The sequence below is a fragment of the Protopterus annectens genome, chromosome 4.part0 (assembly GCF_019279795.1).
Source record: "Protopterus annectens isolate FY-2018-M chromosome 4.part0, PAN1.0, whole genome shotgun sequence".
Lineage (NCBI taxonomy): Eukaryota > Metazoa > Chordata > Ceratodontiformes > Protopteridae > Protopterus > Protopterus annectens.
Genome location: NC_056733.1, coordinates 1,313,692,794 through 1,313,716,394, shown reverse-complemented (window position 1 = coordinate 1,313,716,394; position 23,601 = coordinate 1,313,692,794). Strand labels below are relative to the sequence as shown.

At 40.3% G+C, this 23,601-nt stretch overlaps 1 protein-coding gene across 1 annotated transcript in view; it reads left to right on the top strand.

The window, feature by feature from the left end:
- The window catches only part of PDLIM4 (PDZ and LIM domain 4), a 1,207,050-nt gene extending 1,190,466 nt beyond the window's left edge, over nucleotides 1-16,584 (top strand). The window contains exon 7 of the mRNA XM_044069192.1: nucleotides 15,054-16,584. Coding sequence (XP_043925127.1) covers nucleotides 15,054-15,258 — 205 coding nt within the window. The 3' untranslated portion in view covers nucleotides 15,259-16,584. The remainder of the gene's footprint in view (nucleotides 1-15,053) is intronic.
- Nucleotides 16,585-23,601: the final 7,017 nt, after the last annotated feature.

Here is a 23,601-nt window from a genome sequence, read left to right as displayed (position 1 = left end):
CATGTTTCCATTAGTTTTAATCATTTGTAACAACTAAGTCACAGACCTGTAACCCATTGGTACTGTAGATTGCTATCCACATATATTTAACTGCTTTGACCCAGACACTGCTGCCTGAAATTCCTGTTCTACTGTTTATCTGGTCTTTAGTGTTCTTCAAGTGCAAAACATGATGATTTTTGTCTTTATTTATATTCGTATGACTTGTTATAACAAAATAACACAAAAGAAAAAAGCAAAATCCTTAAAAGTAAAAAAGGTAAAAAACCTAACAACTCAAAAAAAAAAAGCAAAAATAAAATCATCCAAAAATAAGGCCTTGAAAAAACTGTTAAGAAAAAGAAAGACAATCATAAAATAGGCCTTAGCTTCAGAAAAACCTGCTAGGACTAAAAGCTCTACAGACTATTGAAACAGAGCCAATGATGATACATGTTAAACATACTGAGACTACTCCAAACTCCAACATGGCTCTATGACAACCCAGATATCCCCCCCCCCCCAAAATCTCCTATCCCAAAAGAGATAACAGCTCCCCCACACCAAACACCCCAAACCCCGACAGCCATTCCCTCTCCCCGGCTGCTACTGCCAGGACAGCACAAAATATCCATGAATAAAATGCAAACCACAGCTGGCTGCTAGCTTAAACACACTGGAAATTAAACACACCTCAGGAGGGCAGCTGCCCCACTGTGGTACTGGCCCAGGCGGGCACACAGCAACACAAGTACCACAAAGTGAGCCCCTCCACTCCACAGCCCTTATCTGCAATTAATTACATAAGCCACCAGCAGACCGAATCCATGGAAATATTAAATAAGACATGGGCAGATCATGCCTTTTTGGATTGGCTTTGTTTTCTTTGGATCCTTTGTTTCAATTTTTCCTGACTTTTTCTTTTTTAACTTTTTTGAAACGATCTGGCTAAGGCCGATACAAGCCTACCAGTCCATGGGGCTTGCCGACGAAATAGCTTCGATCTGGCACCCCATCATCATCTCAAAAAAAAACTCAAAACAACAAAAACAGAACCCTACATCAAATGTTGAGAACACACACACATGTCAGACTCAACTGGCACACCACACAAGCTACAAGCGCCATGGTCACCTGCAAGCCTGTCACCTCCTGGTGTCCCACAGGTCTCACAAGGTGGGGCACTCTTTTTGGGGCAATACAAGCAAACACAGCAAGGTTATCGAAGGACTGCAGATGACTGCAAGTGCAAGCCAAACTAAAACACATCAATAGTAGAAATCACACTTCTGGTCAGACAGAAGGTGCCAGGGCATGCTCAGAATGCCTAAAAAGCAAATGACAAAATGCCAAAACCCAAAAACTAAAAAAACAAAAATACCAAAAGCAAAAAACAAGGGCAGGATACCCTAGAGCAGAATGGTGGCACCAGGTTGAGCAGGGACCCAGTCAGGGACTGTCTGTGATTTGAGACACCCATAGTAAAGTAGTTAGGAGAAGACCTTCCTACATGCCCACCTTATCATGAAGGGTCTCTCATCATTGAAGGGAGATCATTCATCTCCTTTATCATAGTCTATCTTCACCAATCTCATCACAGTACAATGCCCCGACGCATTGATATCTGACCCGACACTTGCAGCAGCTGGAGAGGCCACAAGTTCCTCTCACAAAAATAAAGGGTCTCAAAAAAAATCCTATGCTGCCCGACTGAAGAAACTAGAGCTAAGCTCTATTCGCTCTTGCTCAGAGGTGAAGAGGTGACCTTTGCCCTGGCCATGTCAAACCCAGATTTGATGAATATGCTTCACCTCAAAATCACTAAAAAAATAGAGATCCAATAGGAGCCACAAAGGAGACTTTTGACCTTGACCACGGGCTATGTGGGGCGGTGGCTGGATAGATTCATCACATCACTCTAACCTATGCTGTGGAAAATCCCGGTAATGTGTGGCAGAGACCTCGCTCGCTGGCCCCTGTTCAAGAGAAATCTGACCAAATGATGGGAGATCGCATATATACCCCATTATTTCCAGTGTCACTGTTTTCGACAGGCAAAAGAAAAATAATGGGTATAGTTCCCCATACTAAAGGGGTGGCCTAAGCCACAAAACGATGGGCTAGGCTTGTAAATGCCCTCGGGCAGATAGCCTAGTATGAACCTATGAACCTATGAACCTAAGTGGCATAAATCCTTGTTTTTTCAGAAGAGATTTAATAGTACTTTTTTTCAGCCATTTTGTATTAAGTTTTTGACATACAATTGAGAATAAATAATAAACATCGCCAGCATCAAAGCAAACCTTTAATGTCATACCATGCTATCCTCAGACACACACATATATGACTTAAAGTTACTCCACAATGCAGGGGAAGCACACTTTCACAATTCAGTAGCAAACTACAATTTTCATGCATTTGGGAGGGTGGCCTAATGGTTAAGGCGTTTGTCTTGCAAGCACAAGGTGCAGAGTTTGAGTGGTTAGGCTTGCAAGGGCAGTTAGCTTAGTACTAACCTTTGAACCTATTTCACTGTATCTTTGGGTTTCTGTTTTACTTTTTATAGAAACAAATAATCATAGTGCTTCTATTTGTTAGCATGTTGACCTCATGTTTCCATGATACTGTCTGTGAGGCATCATCCCTTAAATTATACACTTGACATATTTGTCTGTGTTCATTTACCTACCATGGCTGCTGGCCATAATGCCATCCTGCAGTGGTACTAGAATCCATTCATTCATCTGTCCTAAGTATCTCCAGCATGGAACTGAGTGCTGCTTTGAGGGTAACCATAATCCAAGTGGTCATTAAAGTATTTGGGTACTCAGAATCATTTGGCCCTAAGTCTCCTGCGGATGTAAGACGTGATATGACTGTGGGGGTGAATATGCCTTCCCACTGTGAGTTCAGGCTTCTTTGCATCTGCAGTTGAAGACAACTGCATGTGCAATTTAGTGAGCTAAATGTACCCACCAGGAAAGGGATTGTGGTATGAGAAGACCCTAGTCCATCCCTCCCTCCCTCCAGGATAGGCACGCCCATTCTACCCCTTTTGGCAGCAGAAGACACCTGAGCTACCAACCAAACCTAGGTCACATAGTACATAGTTAGGGCTTTATACCTATGCACCAATAGTGCAAGCCAATCTATTCAACTGATGTTGTACAGCAAATAATTATGCAACAATATTTACGTCAAATCAACTTTTGCAAATATGATTCACGTGGAGATCTTATAAGATAATGGAGTTTAAAACTAGAAAATCAGATATTTTTTTTTAGTATTTTGAAGGTAAATGCCACAGTACAAGGACAAAATGATTGACTTCAACAATTGGCTAAGCTTCTGGTGTCATTCTAAGGGGATCCAGTATTTGTCTGCCTGGGACGACATGATCGACAGACCACGATGCTTTGCCAGAGATGGCTTGCACCTGTCGCCCTTGGGATTCCAGAAACTGGCTAAGGCTCTTGCCACCCCTTTAGTGCCTTTTTTAGGCAAGGTTCAAGTGACAAATTCACCACCGTAACAGATACAAGCAAGCAAAACCTGAGGGTAATGCTACTCAATACTAGAAGTCGAAACCTCAAAATGCACTCACTCGAGGCATTTCTTAAAATGCAGAACATCGACATCTGTGCAGTGACAGAGACCTGGTTCAAAGCTCCAGAGAGCACCCCTGTATTACCAGACTATAATTCATACAACACCTTTTGGCCACCTAACCCAGAATGAAGCACTAAAGGTGGAGGAATGTCCATATTCATTAAGGATATCCACACCTCCAGGCTAGTTGAACAGCATAATGCATCCGAGATTATCCAAGTGCAACTAACTCTGGGCAAGACCGCAATCCAAATTGTAGCTTGCTACAGACCCCCTACCATGCCCCAGGATTCCCACTCCTCATTTCTTGATACACTGGAAAGTATTAGGGTGCAACCTAACACCCTAATAATGGGCAATTTCAACTACCCCACCCTTAACTGGGAAAACTACTCATGTACCAACTCTTTTGCTCACCGTTTTCTGGAATTCATAAATTCCAACGCCTTGGATCAACTTATTCACACCCCCACCAGGGGCAGTAATATCCTAGACCTGGTCATTACCAACATGGGCAACCAGTGTTCCACACCAGAGGTCAATTCCTCATTGGTCAGATCAGACCACAAGCTAATCACCCTAGACATCCACATCCCACCCCCCCCACCCCCAATTAGGGAAACCACTGTAAAAAACTTCTCCAAAGCCAACTTCACACTTCTTAAGACAGAAGTGGCAAACTTCATGACACCCATGCAGACGGACAAAAGAGTTACAACTGCTGAATCCCATACAAATGCACTTTATAAGCACTTACATGAGTGCATGGATCATGCTATCCCTAATAGAACCAAGATGCTATCCTCCAAAAAAAGGAAGCCGATCTGGTGGTCCTCTGCCATAAACAAACTCTACAACAGAAGAAAGAAACTGTTGCAATAAAGAGTAAAATCCCATGACTGGAGGAACGCCCTGGTCAACCTCAGTAAGAAGCTGAGATCCCTCATAAAATCCTCCAAAGATAGTTACGAAAACAAAATTGCCACTGACTCTAAAGACAACCACAAAGCATTCTATAGCTATGTCAAGAATCTCAATGGCAACACTCAGATCTGCTCTGAGTTACAGCACAATGGCACTAAATGTACAGAACCAACTGATATTGCCAACATCCTGGCAGATAGGTTCAGTGCTAACTTTACCCCCCTCTCAGCCCCTAGAGGGCCCATCTCTATACTGGAAGAATGCAAAGTTCCTGTAATCATGGCTGCACAGGTAAAAAACACACTCTCCAAAGCCAAGAACACAGCATCCATGAGACCTGACAATATCCCAGGCTGCATTCTACACGAACTACAGAATGAACTGGCACCCTACCTAAGTACCATGTTCAGTCATAGCCTCACCTCAGGCTTTGTGCCCACTGAATGGCGCACCATGACGGTTATCCCACTACACAAAGGGGGAGCCACGACGGACCCCGGGAACTACCGCCCCATTAGCCTGACGAGCCTGGTCTGCAAGGCCATGGAACATATCATCATGGAACTCATAAACAAAGACATTGGTAATCTCCAAACTCTGGACCCTACCCAGTTCGGATTTGTAAAAGGCAGATCATGTCTCCTATACCTGACTGACTTCTTGGAAACAGTCTCCAAAGCCATAGATGAGGGTACGGTGGTTCACACAGCTTATCTAGATCTCGCCAAGGCTTTTGATACCATCCCCCACTCTGGAATTATAGATAAGCTCACTAAACTAGGTATAAATCCCTATGTCACAAGATGGGTTGCCAACTGGCTCATGGACAGAACCCACACTGTGAAAGTAGCAGACACCAAACCCAACTTCAGACCAGTGACAAGTGAAGTTCCACATGGTTCAGTCCTGGGTCCTCTCCTGTTTGGTATCTACTTCTCTGAAGTACAGGCTAACACAGAAGGTCTTTGGCTAACAAAGTTTGCAGATGATTGCAAACTAGGAGCCATAATCGAAACTCCTAACAATGTGGACATACTACAAAAGGGCCTCACTAAGACAGATGCCTGGTGTCAAAGCCATGGCCTGAAGCTCAATGCCAAAAAGTGTATTGTCATCCCCTTTGGTAAAAACTCTGTACCCATGAACTACCACATAGCTGGTAGTCTACTTAACACTGAAAATGTGATAAGAGACCTTGGGACACAGGTAGAGAGTAGCCTCTCCTTTGATAATCACATTGCCACAGTGGTCAGGAAATCCTTCTACGTGGCTCACCTCATCACAAAAGGTTTCTCATCCAGGAAAAAAAGAGGTCATTGTTCCCCTCTACTCATCACTCATTAGACCCATTATAGAGTACAACGCTCCTTTTGGTATGTACCTCACAAGACATCTACAACAACTAGAAAGGCCACAGAAATACCTCACAAAGAGGATTACTGGCCTCAAACAGATGCCCTACGCAGACCGTCTCAAAAAACTCCAGCTTTACTCTGTCGCCTACTCAGAGGCGATCTTTGCCTAACATACAAAGCTATGTCAAACCCAGAGCTGTTGGACATGCTCCACTTAAAGAAATCCCAATCCCTCCGAGCTACACGCTCTAGGGACCTAAACCTTATCACCACAATAAACAGAACATGCTGGAGGGATAGATTCCTGTCCCAGAGGCTTCCCATACTCTGGAACAGACTACCTGTCTATGTCAAACAGAGCTCCTCATTAACACGCTTCAAGAAAAATCTTGATGATTGGATGGGAGATAGGAAATTCACCCCAGGGATCACTTCTGTGGCTCTGCTCGACAGGGGCACAGGAAATTAATTTTCTTGGGTGGCGAAAGCCAGGGTACATTTTTGGCTAGGCTTATATAGGCCCTAGGGCCAATAGCCTAGTACCCTCCTATGAACCTATGAACTTATGAAAATGGTGAACATCTTCCCCTAGTATAACAAAAACATTGTTACTGTTAAAATATTGACAGACATGTCATTTTGAAATCCTCCTAAAAATTGTTTAATAGTGAAATACAGCGAGCATATCTACAGCAGTAAAATGTTTTGAATGCACTGCTTGATTTCATAATTATAGGAAGGTATGTTACTTCATGCAGATTATACCAAACAGGAAATGTTTAAATGTTGCCACTTTCTGGACTGTAATATCATAGCTTCCTATATGCTCATAGATTTATACTAAGTATTAGGTGAAAATGTCATTAGAGGCTTAGCCACAATACCACTTGCTGTGGTTAGCTACCCCTGGGTAAGCAGATTATTTCTATGTACCCTAGTTGTGAATTTATGGTCTCCCATCACATTATCTGGTTTGTTTTTTAAATTACACCAACAAGCAGAGGTCCGAACTCACAAGGTACCAAACACTTTAATAATAAACTTGGATAAGCGCTTTTGTCTTGTGTACAAGACTTCATCAGATAACACAACAGTACAACTCATTTCTTTTATACCAGACAAAAATTAACTGCAATTAAAATTTAAAGACACAAGTCCAAATAAAATGCAAACCACATGCATATATTACAAAATGTATGCGTACTAAAACTTTTAAACTTTGAAAAAATGCTTCATGAATGTATATTTAAAAATAAAAATACCAAAAATGTATAAAATATATATATATATATATATATATATATATATATATATATATATATATGGGGATAGTCCAGGCATGATGGAGTATCTGAGTGCCATGAGGATCATGACAGCTGTACCTTGTTTGCAGTCATAAGCAAACTCAGTTAACCACAATTCCTTGACATATAGTAGATTCCAAAAAGTTTTTTTTTTCCAGACAGTAGCTCCAAGTAGCCCCACTGATGGAAATCCTATGGGTAAATAAAATACCCCATATTTTAACATCATTAGTTCTGTTGGAGATCCAACTGGGTACCCAGAGTAGTATATACTCTTTTATACTAAGTTGGGAGAGTTTATCTACATTACCCATATGTGGGATTGTGGAAATAGTTTTAGTGAGGTCAAGGTAAACAATATGGACTGTCAGGCCGTCATCCATGACTTCGGTGAAACCTTCAAAGAATTTGACTAGGAATAATAAGCATGACCAATCTTTACAAATGCACACTGGCTTGGTTACATAGTTATAGGCCACCAGTGCTGATGTTTATCAGCTTGGCAATTAATCATGACAGATTCCACAAATTATAGACATATTGGGCATGCAAATATCATCTGTAAAGCTGGATATAGACCTAAATTTAAAAATGGTATGTGTGAGACCAATAGGACTACTGTTCGTATGGTCTGTTACGAGGCCACTTTCATGTAATGATACTACAATGGGCATTCTTCACACTTCAGATAAATAACCGACAGAGATATTTAAATGTTTAAAAGAAGGGTTTTGTCTGTATGGTGCTTGACAGTCACTGGCAAGCATATGTCAATATTGTCATGTCCCATGAAGCTAGTGTTTTTGCTCTTTTAGATACTGCTGATATAACCTGGTCCATGAGGATTTGGGGAGGGATGGGACGGTTGATACTGGGGGATATCTAAGTCAGTAGGGGGGGGGTTGAAATTAACTGTAATTGATTCTTAGAGGCCATTAGTAAGCTTTGAAATTATAGTGAAAACCTAAATTGAAAATACATTTTGTAGATTAATAAGCTTCATTCGTAAGCTTTGCAATATAAAATAACAAAGACCTTGCAGTTATCTTTAGAAATAGTAATGATCCTGAGTTTTTACCTGGCCTCACGCTTGGTATTCATTAGTTTTAAGTTGCATTTATATTGGGGGAAGTGGGGATCTGTTACATATAGCTTGATGTTTCGTCTTTTTGTTGTAACACTTGTTTATACTGAAATTGTGCCATATTTGCTAACTTTTGAATTTACCATTATTCTAATGGCAGATGGAAACAGAGTCCTTGATGCATCTGACAATAAGGGAATAAAAGTCAGACTACTATGCAACAGAACTTGAACTGAGTTTTTTGAGGCCTGCACGATTTAGAGTTGTTGCTATGGTCTATAAGTAGGTGACTGTTTGCTTTGGAGGAATTACCAAATACTGTGGACTTTTTTTGGTTTCAAAGTGTATTTTAAAGACGTAGTTTAGTGCTAGGTGATAAGATTTTACTAAGGAGGTAGTGATATTAAGGGGGTCTACATTATAACATCAAAGTCTAACAACTTTGAATGTTATAATATCAAACCCAGTAGAGTGAACACTGGAAATAGCAAAGCTGCAGAACACCGAATACTTTCCTAGGGAAAGTATTCAGTATGACGTTTCTGCAGCTTCGCTATTTCCTCAACTGTGGAGCGAAGGTTATGGACCGGGTTAAGGTAAGTGTGCAAACGAAGGTGAGTGTGCGATTGGGTGTGGGTTAGGTGAGTTAAGGTTAGGGCGCGGGTCAGGTAAGTGTGTGATTGTGTGGATGTGAGGGTTAGGGTGGGGTAGGTGAGTTAGGGTTAGGGAGCGGGTAAGGTGAGTGTGCGATAGTGACAGACCTTAGGGTTATAATTGGGTTAAGGTAAGCGGATAGCTAGTGGTGTCTGTATGGTTTAGTGTAGGGTTTTGTGAAGTGTGTGTGTGTGTCTGTGGATTATTTATTTTGGTATGCTTGTGTTGTGCGTATGTTTGTCAGAACGGGGAATTTTTTCCCAGGGAAAAAATTTGCTATTCTGACTGTCCGGTATTCTGGTGTTTCGCTCTACTGGGGTCAATATTATAACATTCAAAGTTGTAAGATTTCAGTGTTATGATATAGACCCATATTAGGGGCAATAGAGAAAGTGGAGAAGTTAATAAGAAGATCAAGAAGATCATCACCTCTTTATCCAGCTTCATGGTATAGAGGGATAAAGCCCTTAGTATGACCCATCAATCCCAGATTTACATAGTTGCTGGATGGCTTCAGCAGCTTGCATAAGCTCACCCATTCCATTAGGAGGGACCAGGGTTTTTGCTGACAGCAGGAACAACCTCTAGTGGAGGATGGGGGATGACCATAGTTAATGGTGGGCTATAACTCTGGTGTTGATTGTGAGGGCCTAACCAAGCTGGCATCATTAGTAGTGATTCATGAAATGTCAGTCTCACTCTACCCATGTAGGGACTCCTATCATAGGTTCATAGATTGGTACTAGGCTATCAGACCTAGGGCCTATACAAGCCTAGCCATAACAATTCCCTGGATATTTCTTCCCACAATATTTACTTCCCTGGACCCCTATCTAGCAGGGCAACTGACGTGATCCCTGGGGTGAATTTCCTATCTCCCATCCAATCAATTCCTTTTGAAGAGGGCCAAGGAGGCGCTCTGCTTGACATGTATGGGCAGTCTATTCCAGAGTATGGGGAGTCTCTGGGTCAGGAACCTGTCCCTCCAGCATGATTTGTTCATTGTGATGACAAGGTTTAGATCCCTGGAGCATGTGGCTCTAAGGGATTGGGATTTATTTAACTGGAGCATGCCCAACAGCTCAGGGTTTGACATGGCCTTGTATGTTAAGCAGAGATCGCCTCTGAGTAGACGATATGTGACAGAATATAGCTGGAGTTTTTTTAGAATGTCAGCATAGGGCATCTGCTTTAGGCCTGTGATTCTTTTAGTGAGGTATTTCTGCTGCCTTTCCAGCTGTTGCAGATGTCTTGTGAGGTACATACCAAACGGGGCGTTATATTCTATAATGGGTCTAATGAGGGATGAGTACAGTGGGACAATGACCTCCTTTTTTCTGGATGAAAAGCCCTTAGTGATGAGGTGTGCCACATAGAAGGATTTCCTGACTGTTGTGACAATGTGGTTATTGAAGGTGAGACCACTGTCCACCTGTGTCCCTAAGTCTCTCACCACACTTTCAGTGTTTAGTGTACTGCCACCTATGTGGTAATTCATGGGTAAGTGTTTTTCCCAAAGGGGATAACTACACATTTCTTGGCAGTAAGCTTGAACCCATGGCTCTGGCACCAAGCATCTGTTTCTGTAAGGCCCTTTTGTATTATATCCACATCCAAAAATCCTCACCCTGAGATGCATATTTGATGCCCGTTCCTTATCACTTTCCTGTCTTCAGTGAAGGAAAGGAACAATCTGTATATTCTGTGAGGTCATCCTCTCTTTGGAGAATGAGGACACGCCTACGCATTACTTCTTCTGGGCAACAGTGAAGAATATTGAAAGGACTCCGGTAGTCTTACAGGAAGCAGACTGTAAGGTCCTTCCCCACATTGGGACAGAGGACCCACCTATAGGGTTGCAATAAGATTTGTCCAGGCTCCTCTCCTGACAACCAAAATAATGAGATATTTAGGGTATGTCATCAATGAGTGGAATGGAGGCAAAACATATGAATAAAATAGTGGGAAATTTGTTATTCTTGGTGGAGAGGGGAACAATTTGATAAAAAAATAGCATCATTAAAAGAGAGTACTCTATTAGTGTATTTGTTGTTAGTTATGTAGATAGATCTGTTTATAATGGAGTATATAAAGTCACTCATAGTAAGTGCATTTGGTTTGATGGAGAAGATTTGATCTAACTTAGATAGTCAGCATGCTCAACAGGGGCATATAGCTGAAACTGTAGCTGGTAAGGCTCTGATAGGCACATTTACTGAGCATTATCTGAAAATCAGCAAGTTCTAGCATGGTATTGTGCATGATTTTATGTAAAACCATGAGTTCTCTAACAAGTATGGTCCTGAATCGACAGCTACATGTAGACCTGAACACGACAAACAATATACTTCTCCATCTCCTGCAACATGGATTGCCTAATGTTGCTCACTCCTACATTGCCAACCACTAAATCATACTCATATTTATGATGAGGAAAGGCTCTGAGGGCCCATCTAATTACTCTCCCTGTTCCTAGCACCAAGAGAGGCAGCTTACTGAAACACATTCCTTGTCTGTCTAGTGAGAATAGTGTTAGTGTATTTAAGCACGGAATGACAAATAAGGATCTTGTATCTCTATGCATGCCTATGAGATCTTAGAGGAGCGGGATTGCATTTTTGGTTTTTCATAAAAGAGGCATATGTGGGAGGAGGTATGGATAAAGGGGTCTGCCTGTTATCATCGGAAACCCACTTCACCAAACTTCTAAAAACCGGGACGACTTCACTGAACACTTACTTGCACCAACTCTGGGATCACTGGAATTTTACTCTGGGGAAGTAACCACTTGGCCACCATGGTGAACTTTGCCCTTTTCCCCACTGTAGTGTGATCTTGGAGTCGGTAAACTTAGTTTTTTTTTGGGGGGGGGGTGAAGGCCTCCACTTTGGTGTGTTTGATTTGCTTCAGTTTGGTTATTTAGTCATGGTGGCCAAGTGGTTACTTTCCCGAAGTAAAATTCCGAGACTTAGTGCAAGTAAGTGTTCAGCGAAGTTGTCTTGGTTTTTAGAAGTTCACTGAAGTGGGTTTTCAATAACAACAGGTAGCCCCTCGATAAAGATACATAGGAGTCCCTGGGTGGCTTAGGTTTGCTATGTGGCAGCCTGGGAGGCTTAGACAGATTCTTCTTATCTACCTTCAAGTATGTTGTTATACTTACTTTTACCGACAAAGGGTGCTGTTGAGAATTAAGCTCCTACGTTTTTGCATCTGTCATATATGGAATTGGAGCATACCTTCATCAAATGAAATAAGCATTCTAAAAACAGTGTTTTTGCAGAGGGTCAATCTCTCACCTCCATATTCCTGCAACTTTATATATACCAACTCTGAGAATTCACAACAGCAGCAGGGAAATGGCAAAATGATTTGTCCTACAGTCTCCTGAGCTGTCAGAAAACACAAACCAAACCATCTATCAGCAATGTGAGAAGAATGTACTTATTCACTTACACCGTTTACCACAGCTGAGCTGCACTTCATCAGTCAAGTGCAACCTATAAACTGAACTGCAGTTCAACTAAGAAATTTTATATGAAGATCTTACTGGAGAAATTAAGCAGTGTTAGATAAGAATGAGACACAGTAGTGGCTCATCTGTTGCCTATTACCTGGCTAATACCACTACTATTCTGACTGTAGCTCTGTGCACCTAGGAATCAATATCACTATACTTCTGTATTCACTAGGAGCAAACAGCAGCTCCGGAAGCTCAGAAAGTAGTTCTTAAAAAGCATTTTGCAAGCTTGTGGGTGATCAGTACTCTCATACCAGATGTTACAGGTATCTGTTCTTCTCTAGATAGGTGTGTTGGGTGGCATGCTCAGCAGCACAGCATAATACAACATTGATCAGTGCAACAGTCTGAAATTTAAACTGATGAGGTTTCTGCTGAAATGGAATCAAGCCAATCAGGAAAGACCTACACATGCCATCCAATCAGAAATTGCTCTGGATAAATGCCCCTCTGCTTCTTCTCCAATCAGGGGTAAAAGAGCAACATTAATCCCAACCTGGACCCATTCCAGTGATCAGTAGTTTATAGCAATGCTAACAATGAATGTTCCTCTTATCAATCTTCCACCAGGAACAAAACAGTTGGACTTATCTAGTTCCTCAAAAGTGAGTCACAGTCTCTCCAGTCACTGAAAATCCTGTTACAGATTTTAAAAGTGCACTTGAAATGGTGATTAATTTTGTATGGATTACAATGTGGGTGGGACAAAAATAAAAGGATGGTAACTGAAGCTTTATCATTTAAGGGAACAGACTTCCAAAGGTGATTTTGTAGTGCTTGCTAGTGCAAGCAGGTGAGATTAGACTGGGAGAAGTTTCTAAAGTCAAATTTAAATAAAGTGCAGGCAACTCAAAAGCCCATGGGTTTAAAGGTGCAAGAGGAATGGTGTCAGCAAGCTAGGCAAATTCAGAATACCCACTGAGCAGCTTAACTTCACAGGCATCACAGATTAAAGCTTGCCATATTCTGTTTACCTTAAATAACAATGCTACTTAGATCATTCCACAATTCAGACAGAGTCAATTTCTTTTCAGTAGAAGAATGCAACAGAAAAGTTTGCAAATTGGCTGTAACAAAAAATAATAAGTAAAAATAAAAAATACATGTAAAAAAATTGTGCTAAAACAAGATCAAAAGACAAGAAATAATATGAGTATGAAAACTATAAACCAAGAAATCCAAAACAGTCACACACCAGATTTACCTGGCAGCTCTTATAGATTCAGCTTTGTAGCATTCTGCTTACCTTAAAAATGCTACCTTTCAGCTCCATGTATAGTTCAGATAATTAATTCATTTGCTTTGAAAATGTCAGACAAATGCTTATGAAGTGAACTTCACCACGAGCTATTTTAAAATTCTGAAGAAATTCCAAGTAAAACTGCTAATTTGGCATAAACCAATCTGCAATAAAATAAAAGCAAAAGTCTAGAAAATATGCAAGCCTGAAAACTATAGATAGAAGAAATTCAAAACAATCACAGCATATCTTCACCTGGCAGCTTTAAGTAAGTTAAACATGTCCTGTTCTGCTTACATTATGTAAAAGGGTTACTTCACAGCTCCTTCCACAATTCAGATGGTAATCCTTATGCATTAGATTAAATGAACACAAATGTTTGCTAACTATTCCTTAAACAATAACTTTTTTAAAACTCTAACATAAAGCTGCAAATGTAAAGTAAAACTAACTGCATTAAAACAAATGCAAAAGACAAAAGACAATGTAAGTATGCAAACTGTAAACTTAGAAATTCAAAACTGTCACAAAACAGCTTTACCTTACCACTCACATTGATGATGATGATGTTTATGGATTTGTTATTCGGTTCTAATTTTCAGAGTGGAATTGGTCAGAATTACTTTTACCCACAATTCATATTGTAGACTTGCACTGTGTGATCGCTTTTTGTGTCAGACTCCTGTATACTCTGTGGGGGGAATTTTCCTGTCCCTGATGTGAAAATGTGGAAGAAGCACAGACAGATCAACAAGTAGCTAGATAAGTTGGACTATCCCAGTTAACAAATGTAAAATAAATAAATAGGGCTGTAGGAGGCTTGAATCTCACTGGGCAGTACATCCTGCAAAAACTGAGTTGTGATAAAGCACTTAGACTTCTTGTGATCATGTTTTATAATCTTTCATAGATGAGCTTAACACTTGTGAATGTTATACTGCTAGCATGTTTTTTTTTTGCATCTGTTTTATGTGTACTGTCTGCAGAGCTTATCACCTGACAAGCTATGCGTAAGTTTAGTTGGATGCTTCTGTTTTCAGATCAGATGGTAAAACAAGGAACGCATTGCCATAATACAGCCGACTGTATTAAGGAATAGTGTTCATAAAATCCTGTATTTTGTACAGTAAATGTTCCAGCTTTTATGTGCAGGTATGTATGTGAGTGCATTTATGAGTGTTTGGTAAATATGCCCAATCTGAATGATTTGGACTATGTTGTCTGATTATAAATTCTGCTAAAATATTCTAGGCACAAAGATATTTTTCTTGAATGCATATCCTATTGCAGAATGCTGTTTAAGTTATAATAATCATCATATATTCGTGCTAAAATCAAACCTGATCCTGAAAAGTAATTATGCTTTCATTATCTGTTTTATGTTTAGGGGTACAATCGTCAAAGCTCGTGACAAGCTTTATCATCCAGAATGCTTCATGTGTAATGACTGCGGCTTAAACCTCAAACAGAGAGGGTACTTCTTCATTGAAGAACAACTGTATTGTGAAACTCATGCAAAAGAAAGAGTGAAACCTCCTGAAGGCTATGATGTTGTGGCAGTATATCCCAATGCTAAAGTTGAGCTTGTGTAACTGTTTTCTTCTAGATTGTTGCCTGCTAATTGCATTCAGAACTGTTCAGAAATTATTTTCATTCAGTTCACAGATTTAAACGCAGTACTAATTGCCATGGTGTGTTCAGCATTCATCAGGTTAAACTGCTTTGTATTCAATGCTAAGTTGTGGGAAAGGGTTCAAATACATAGCAACATAATACATTTTCTGATATTGTTTGTGAGAGTCCCTGGTTGTCTTGCTCTTAACATTTCAATGCCTGTAATTTTTTTCTCCAGTAAAAAGTGTTGCATTTTAAACTTTTTGAATGTATTACCAGGCGGATTAGTAACTTTCAATACTGTCTGTAGCTCATTTTGAAACTAGCCTTTCATTCCACGTTTAAAACTGTGAAGGGCAAAGTATAAATGAGTAACACTTTTAATGCTGAAGTAGTAATTTTAGAAGCATAATTCTCTTTCCGAGATTCCCATTTAACAGAAATTTTCAGAGCAGTTCTGCCACAGAAGTGTCATCTATTTTGCTGGAGTGCTTATTTTAATTTTTTCCCTTCACATGTATACTGGCACATGCCCAAAAGTTTTTGTTTGTGTCTTTCAGCTTTTCCCGGTTAGGGGTCGCCACAGTGGAACTCCGGTCCGCTAATGATTGGCAGTAGAGTTTTACGTGCTGGCTTGCCGGCACATGCCCAAAGGTAAAGAAGCAAAAACAGATCTTTCGTAACCTTTGAGCAGCTGCCATCAGTTTTGGTATTTTACATAATGTACTTTCCTTAATTCTATTGTATCTACACAGTGAAGGCAGGAGAGTGGCACTGAGCTGTGCGAGGTGACATGACACCCCAATCCCATGTAGAAGAATTGGGAAAGGGTGATAATGATGCTCTATACAGTGAATGACATCCCAAAAACCAGAGCCAAAGGAAAAATGGTCAAAATGTTGTCAAGTTAAAGCCTATACTGATAAAGCTGGTGGACACAAACTCCATAGTGGAGTGGCAGCTGTGAGGCTTCTCACTGCCACGGTTTTTATTATTCTTACTTTGACATCACATGTATTTTTTTTGTTTGTTTTACTTAACATGTGTTTATGTGTGTGTGTGTGTGTGTGTGTGTGTGTGTGTGTGTGTGTGTGTGTGTGTGTGTGTGTGTGTGTTTCCCAGTATGTATGTGTAGGGGGAATGGTGTTTATGTTTAAAAAACAGCCACTATCTGGAATATTCACCTTCTGTAATGTTGTTGTCTTTCAGCTTTTCCCGGTTAGGGGTCACGACAGCGGAACTCCGGTCCGCTAATGATTGGCAGTTGATTTTCATGAACGCCGAGGTACCAGCTTGACGTTCAACCTTCAACGAAGGCACGCCCATTTACATGTCTTTCAAAAGCCCACCCAACCGCAGGGAGGACATGCAGACTGTCCACACAGAAGGCACTCCCCGCACTTCAGCCGGGAATCGAACGGGAGAACCTCTTGCTGTGAGGCAACAACACTACCACTTCACCACCTTCTGTAATAATGAGGGAAATTTACATTCACTAACTTACTGTTTACTGATCATAATTTTTATTACTTTACTGTGCAACTGCAGAACCAATTTATTTAGCTTGAGTTTTGTTAAGTCATTATCTAGACAGTGCTGCTGAGTCACACCTTTAAAGAGATATGTGCCTAATGGACTTAGCTCGTTACCAAATTAATAAAATAAAGTAATAGGTTCATAGGTTCATAGGTTCATACTAGGCTATCTGCCCGAGGGCATTTACAAGCCTAGCCCATCGTTTTGTGGCTTACGCCACCCCTTTAGTATGGGGAACTATACCCATTATTTTGCTGTGCCTCTGTCGAGCAGTGACACTGAGGTAATCCCTGGGGTATATCTGCGATCTCCCATCCATTGGTCAAGATTTCTCTTGAACAAGGCCAGCGGTAAACATTGCAATTTGTAACAGGCAGTCTTGCATGTGCACAAGCACAAATATTTGTAGGTTTGTTCATCTGTAGCGGTACTGTCCCACTCTATCTACAAGTTCTGGGAGGATTCAAGCTAGAAAAGAGATTTTTTTTCCAGTTCTAGGTATCTTTTGCACTACCACTCACTTCAATGAATGGGGATTCTTTAAAGTGTTCTGTACTCCATTATCAAGCAAAAGAAAGGAAGGTGTCTTCCTTATTAATGAGCAACAAAGGGTGACAAATCCCAGGCTAAAGATGAAGTGACATTTTAGTATCTTGCTTTAATCCTTCCTTTTCAGAATGTAAGGTGAACATGTGATACTATTTACAGTAATTCCTAGGTCTTTCTGCTGTGAACCTCCTACCTTCACAGGCTTTAAGCACTATAGTGCCTTCACTAATGATATTAAGTACTCCTGATCATACTGCAGTTTGAGTGCCTGCATGTAACGCCATCTGTTCCAAGCATAGGGTACTGTTTGGTTTAATTTTTGGGAATAAGTTCTGAAGAATTACTTGCTACAGTAAAATAGTTTGGCTTCTGCTGCAGACATAAAAACTGTGACTTTATCTGAGTAAAATCCAACTTTAGAGCCTTTTGACATCATTGGTGTCCTCAATAATGACCGCATGCTCCGTGATACTACTCCAACAGGCAGAACAAGTGCTTATATGCTCTATAGAGGATAGGATCAGTTGATCACTTACCACAAATCCTTCTGGAGCTAATATGTTAGTGCTAACACCAGTGGTACCATGTCCAGATACACACATTTTGGAACACACTGTAAGATCTGTAGTAACTCCCTCCATGCTCTCACATGGTCTGCAATGAGCAACAGCAAGATTATATCTGATACACTCAGAGTCATGTCATGTTCTTAGTGCCTGTGCATATATTTATATCGAATTAGTGTGCAATGACACTATTTATACTCCCTCTGAATTTTGTGTAATCAGAGATAAATGACTCACAATCTGGTTTCACTGAATAACAGATGTGGTGCTTTAAACATCTACGTGGATTGCACTTGACAAAAAGCCAAATGAAGCAGGAAGTGTTTACTTTAGGAAGAGCGGCTGTGAAGTGTAATGTAAAAGAGAATGTTTAGGGGAAAAGGCTTCCATGTCTTTAGGTTTAGCAAGAAAGAGCAGGAGACAAATGCAGATGGTGTCCCTACACTGTGGCATGGCTCTGAAGAACTGCACTGAGTAATATTAAAGGAAGCTGATGTACATTTGTTTGTCCTTGTACTGGACTTCAGAAACCAAGTCAACCTGTTAGCAGCTGTGGATGCTACTCTCTGTATCAGTTAGTGGCAAGAACAGGTGAATCTATAGATCTGTTAATATCCTCTACAATTAGAATGAGACTTGTGGACACCATCTTAACAAAAGAGCAGTTAAATATTTTGCCATATAAAATGCCTAAGGAATGATTGTAGGTTCCCAAATCTGCAGTCTGGGCTAAACTGACTGTGTTACAATATTATCTGAAGATATAGTAGCCTTCAGATTAATCATTAATAAAAGACCAAATTTCACCTAGTAATGTAAATACCACCTCGGGTCTTCCCTGAAAAGAGGCTACCAGCCTATTAGGAATAACCTGCTCAATAAACAATAAGTAAATAAAATAAATAAGTACAAAAAGGATCTGCTGCACCAAATGAAATTTGCCACTCTGGAGTTAAATAGCTTCAAGATGTTTAGGAAAACAAATTTGTTCTGGTTTGGATTACAGTAGAACATAACTTATATTATAAGTTCTCTGTCTACACATATGCATTTGAAAAACAAAAGAAACTATTGTGAAAGGAAATGTGGAAGTTTCTGGCACTGCATTTGATTTTTTTTTTATCTTGGCATAAAAAGAAACTCCCAAGGATTAAGAAAGAACCCCACCACTGTTGGCAAAAACTGTAGCATTTCTAGGGAAGAGCACATGGCTAATTAGCTAATTAACATATGCTGCTCCCCCAGAATGCCTTATTAGCATATGAGGTAGACCACAGAGACAGCCCACTTCAGTTCTGCACCTCTTTGTGATGCAACACTAGAGTGCGTCCATCTCTGAATTGGAGATGGTTACTGGGCGGAGTAAAACAGGCTCACCCCTCAAGGAAACATTTCTGAATTCTGCCCACTGTTTTGACAATATGAATTGCAAGTTGTTGTTGTGTCCTTTGGCTTTTCCCAGTTAGGAGTCACCACAGCAGAACTCCGGTCCGCTAATGATTGGCAGTAGATTTTTACGTGCCGAGTTGCCGGCCCTGATGCACAACCTTCAACGAAGGTACGCCCATTCACGCATGTCTCCACACAGAAGATGCTCTAGCTGAGAATTGAACAGAACAACATCTTACTGTGAGGTGACAATGCTACTGCAGCACCACCGCCGCAGTATACAATATGAATTGCAAGTATGTTATGCTATTGTAGGATACGGGATTAGATGCAGTTCTTTGTGACTGGTGATATACATGTGGAGAAAGGCACTGATTCATAAAGAATCACAATGATACTTGATAATGTTCTGGAAATTCTGCTATTTTAGATTTCCTTTTTCTAAGGTTGCATTCTGTTTCACCAGGAATTTTTTCAATTTTCATTTATGTCTGAATATCCCAGTGTAGCCTTCTGCTGTATTGTTTTTATAGTTTGTATGATATTGCCATCAGTAACATCTGTTTTAGGGAACTCACATTATCTTGTCTGCTGGAAAACAGGCATTGTGTCCACCTACAAAGTCAGCTGCTGTATTTGCAACTGAGAAATGCATACTTGCATGACTACTGTTAGCTGCATTAAGAAACATACATTATTCTAGAGGCAGTCCTGAACTAAGTTACAAGCCAGAAGCTAAAGGTTTAACTTGAAATATTTGACTGGAGGACTTTTAAATCTGATGTCATGGTTCTGCTTTTTCATTATCCAGGAAAGGACGCAGACATTATATGGATTAGCAGAAGGCGTTAGAGTTGACCTTCATCTACAGAATGTCATTATGGGATTTTAGAGGGCAGTAGTGAATGTGATGAAGGAGGGTTTCCCTGATGGTCATCAGCATGGATGCCTATTTCAGTAACATTTAAAAGGCTGAAACTCAGATTGCTGAGACCATAATGTGTACACTGAATGGCAGAAAATCTGGGCTTACATGCATTAAGTCCAAGGTTGCCATTTTTCAAAATATTCCCTTTTTCTCTGAGGTATGGCTATCTCAGAGTTGGTGCATATATATATATATATATATATATATATATATATATATATATATATATATATATATATATATGTGTGTGTGTGTGTGTTTAGAGGTATGAGGGGATTGCTCCCTGAAAAATAGATTAAAGCAAAAGATTAATGTTTGATATTCTTACTTCTTCTGAATTTTCCATTTTTCTAGCATGTTGGTTCTCTATGTTGCACATCTCAACATTTTAATAGGGAGCCTGCCTCTCTTACTTAGTACAAATCACATGGCACCATATACAGCAGCTGGATCTCTGTCTGTGGTATGCCAGTGTGCCCCCTTCCAGATGGAGGTGAAAGAAATGTTAGCTTTGTCACTCCTACCTTCTGGCAAGATCCCTGAGGTTTGTGATGTACTCCATGAGCATTGATTCATTCAGACCATCCCCCTCATGGAATGGTCTCATGAGAACTATGTGCATGGACTTACATGGAGACATGATATTCACATGTTTTGTTCCCAAGTGGTTTCCCCTGCCTTCTCCCCCTACCTTCTGGACTGTGCAGGAACTAACTACTGCTACATTTCTGTGCACACATAAGTAGTGTGGAAGGCTAGCACAAGTGTTCCATTTCTCATTCACTTTATGTAGATTTGCATGAACTTCCAAAGGTCATCGCCAGTGTCATGTAAGCAGTCTGAAGGAATCCTTTCTATGTGCTTGCCCCACCCCAAGCAGCAGAGGTTGACCAAGCACAATGATTGCCTATGTGCATTAGTAGCACAGTGGGCAATATGTACTGTAGATGACTACCATCTTCAGACCAAGTACAATGATTACCTATGTGCATTAGTAGCACAGTGGGAAACATATACAGTACATTACTACCATCTTCAGACCAAGCACAGTGATTACCTATGTGCATTAGCATCCCATTGGACAACATATACTGTACATGACTACCATCTTCAGGCCAAGCACAATGATTACCTGTGTGCATTAATAGCACAGTGGGCAACATGTACTGTACATGACTACCATCTTCAGACCAAGCACAATGATTACCTATGTGCATTAGCAGCCCATTGTACAATATATACTGTACATGCCTACCATCTTCAGACCAAGCACAATGATTACCTATGTGCATTAGTAGCACAGTGGGCAACATGTAGTGTACATGACTACCATATTCGCTTGTGATTCCCGTACCATATTGTGCTTGCATTGTTAGTGCAGTGATACAGTTATAACGTTAGCAGGTTTTTTTGGGAAATGGGTGGACAAAATGTTAAACAGTTACACCACCATTATGGTATTATGCAACAATGGGTTATCGTGTGTGTGTGTGTGTGTGTGTGTGTGTGTGTGTGTGTGTGTGTGTGTGTGTGTGTGTGTGTGTGTGTGTGTGTGTGTGTCACTAGGCAAATGTACCTGCTCTCTCACTGTCATGTGTCCCTCTTCCACATGTATGATGGCAACATTGTGGCCAACTCATCACTGAGGCAGCCTTAGGGAATGTCTAGTCTGTATTCGTTGTCCTTGGTGCACCATGATCTGCACCATTTGCACTAATATACAACTGTTTTTCTCTGACTGCTTCGTGCACAGTGTTTCTCATGTCTGCTGTAGAATCAGCCTGGCCACCTCTGTGCATGATGTTGTCTGTTGACTGGAGTCACTGTGAATGCCGTCCTCTGGCCATCCTGTATCTGCATGCTTGCTATTGCACAGGGACATGACACAGTGATTGATGGCTCTTGGTGATTTGAAGCTGGACATTACATATGGACTGTGATTTACTTTATAATAACTGAACAGATATTTTCATTGATGATATTATGTTTGGAAGACATATCTTCATGTGTGGACTGTCAATGGGCACTTACATGACTGGTTATATTTGGAGGTGACATAAAGAATCTCAGCAGTATTATTTCTCATCATTTTTGCCCTTCTCTGTGGATATCAGTTTAGTGGCATTGCTACAAATTCCTCCTGTATTAGAGTATGGTTTTCACTTTGGAAGTAAAAATGTGCACAAATGGCATATGTTTTGCTTTAATTTTATTTTATTTTTTGGTTGACATATGTGTTCCGTTCATATTTTTGCATTAATGATATTGGAAGGCAAGTTCTTTTCTTTCATCATCTGCCTTTTTATGGTGTTTTTTTATGTTGTACATAAAGTCAGTTGTCATGTTGCAGTGAGGTGTTAACATTAGGCCACAGGTGTCAGTAGCATGTTTTGTCACAGACGATTGTTTTTTATTGTTCATTCTTTATAATATGTCTGTATCTGATTGCCAGCTTTGCTTCATGCCTGTTATATTTCCTGTATATTCCACTTATTTTACACATATGGCTGTACCCTTCAACATTTCTAGTGTCTGCATACTGCAGTGTTACAGTCTGGTATGTACACATGTGACAGAGACCACATTTGCCTTCAGACCTTGCTGTTCTTACAGTATGGGGGGGGGGGGGGCACCTGACTGTGAGTATCTGATGCTTCCTACTGACTCAGACCACTGTTCCTAGATGACGCAGTGCTGAAAATTAAAAGGGTGCTACATAATGTGATTCCTACATGCTAGCTTTCCTTTTTTTTTTTTGTTTGTTTTGTTTTTCAGTCATCCAGTTGTGAAGGCTTTGTTATGCTTACCAGATATGAGTAGTTATTCTGTGTACCAGTTCTCTCTACTACCCCAGTTGTTGCAATTCCCCTTGTCCCTCCAACTCCCTCCTATAAATGCTAATTTGTACTGCAGAGGATAGTGGATTGCATTTATTTATTTGTTGAGTGTATTAATTGTTGTATACACTTCTTTTATGTAAAGATGTATGTGCCTTCACTGTGTTCTCTATGTGCACAACTCGTGAACAAAGACAAAAGTAACTGGAGGACAAAAAGTCCAATATCATAAATAGATTTTAAATATTACTGTCAGTTAAGAGAATAACACATTTTGCACTAGATTGCATTTTCTGCAAGATATGATGTCTGAAACCCAAATGTCTATCATTGTTTCCTACCATCCCAGGTGAGCTTTTAATGAGATTGTGAACTTTTGGGGGACATGGTGTTCTGTTGTAGTTAGCCATGTTATGGTACTTCATGTCCATGACTAATTCCACATTTATTCCCTTTTGTGTAAGTGCTTAAAATACTGTTTTCAATCTTTTCAGCAAATATTCGATTGTTTCAACT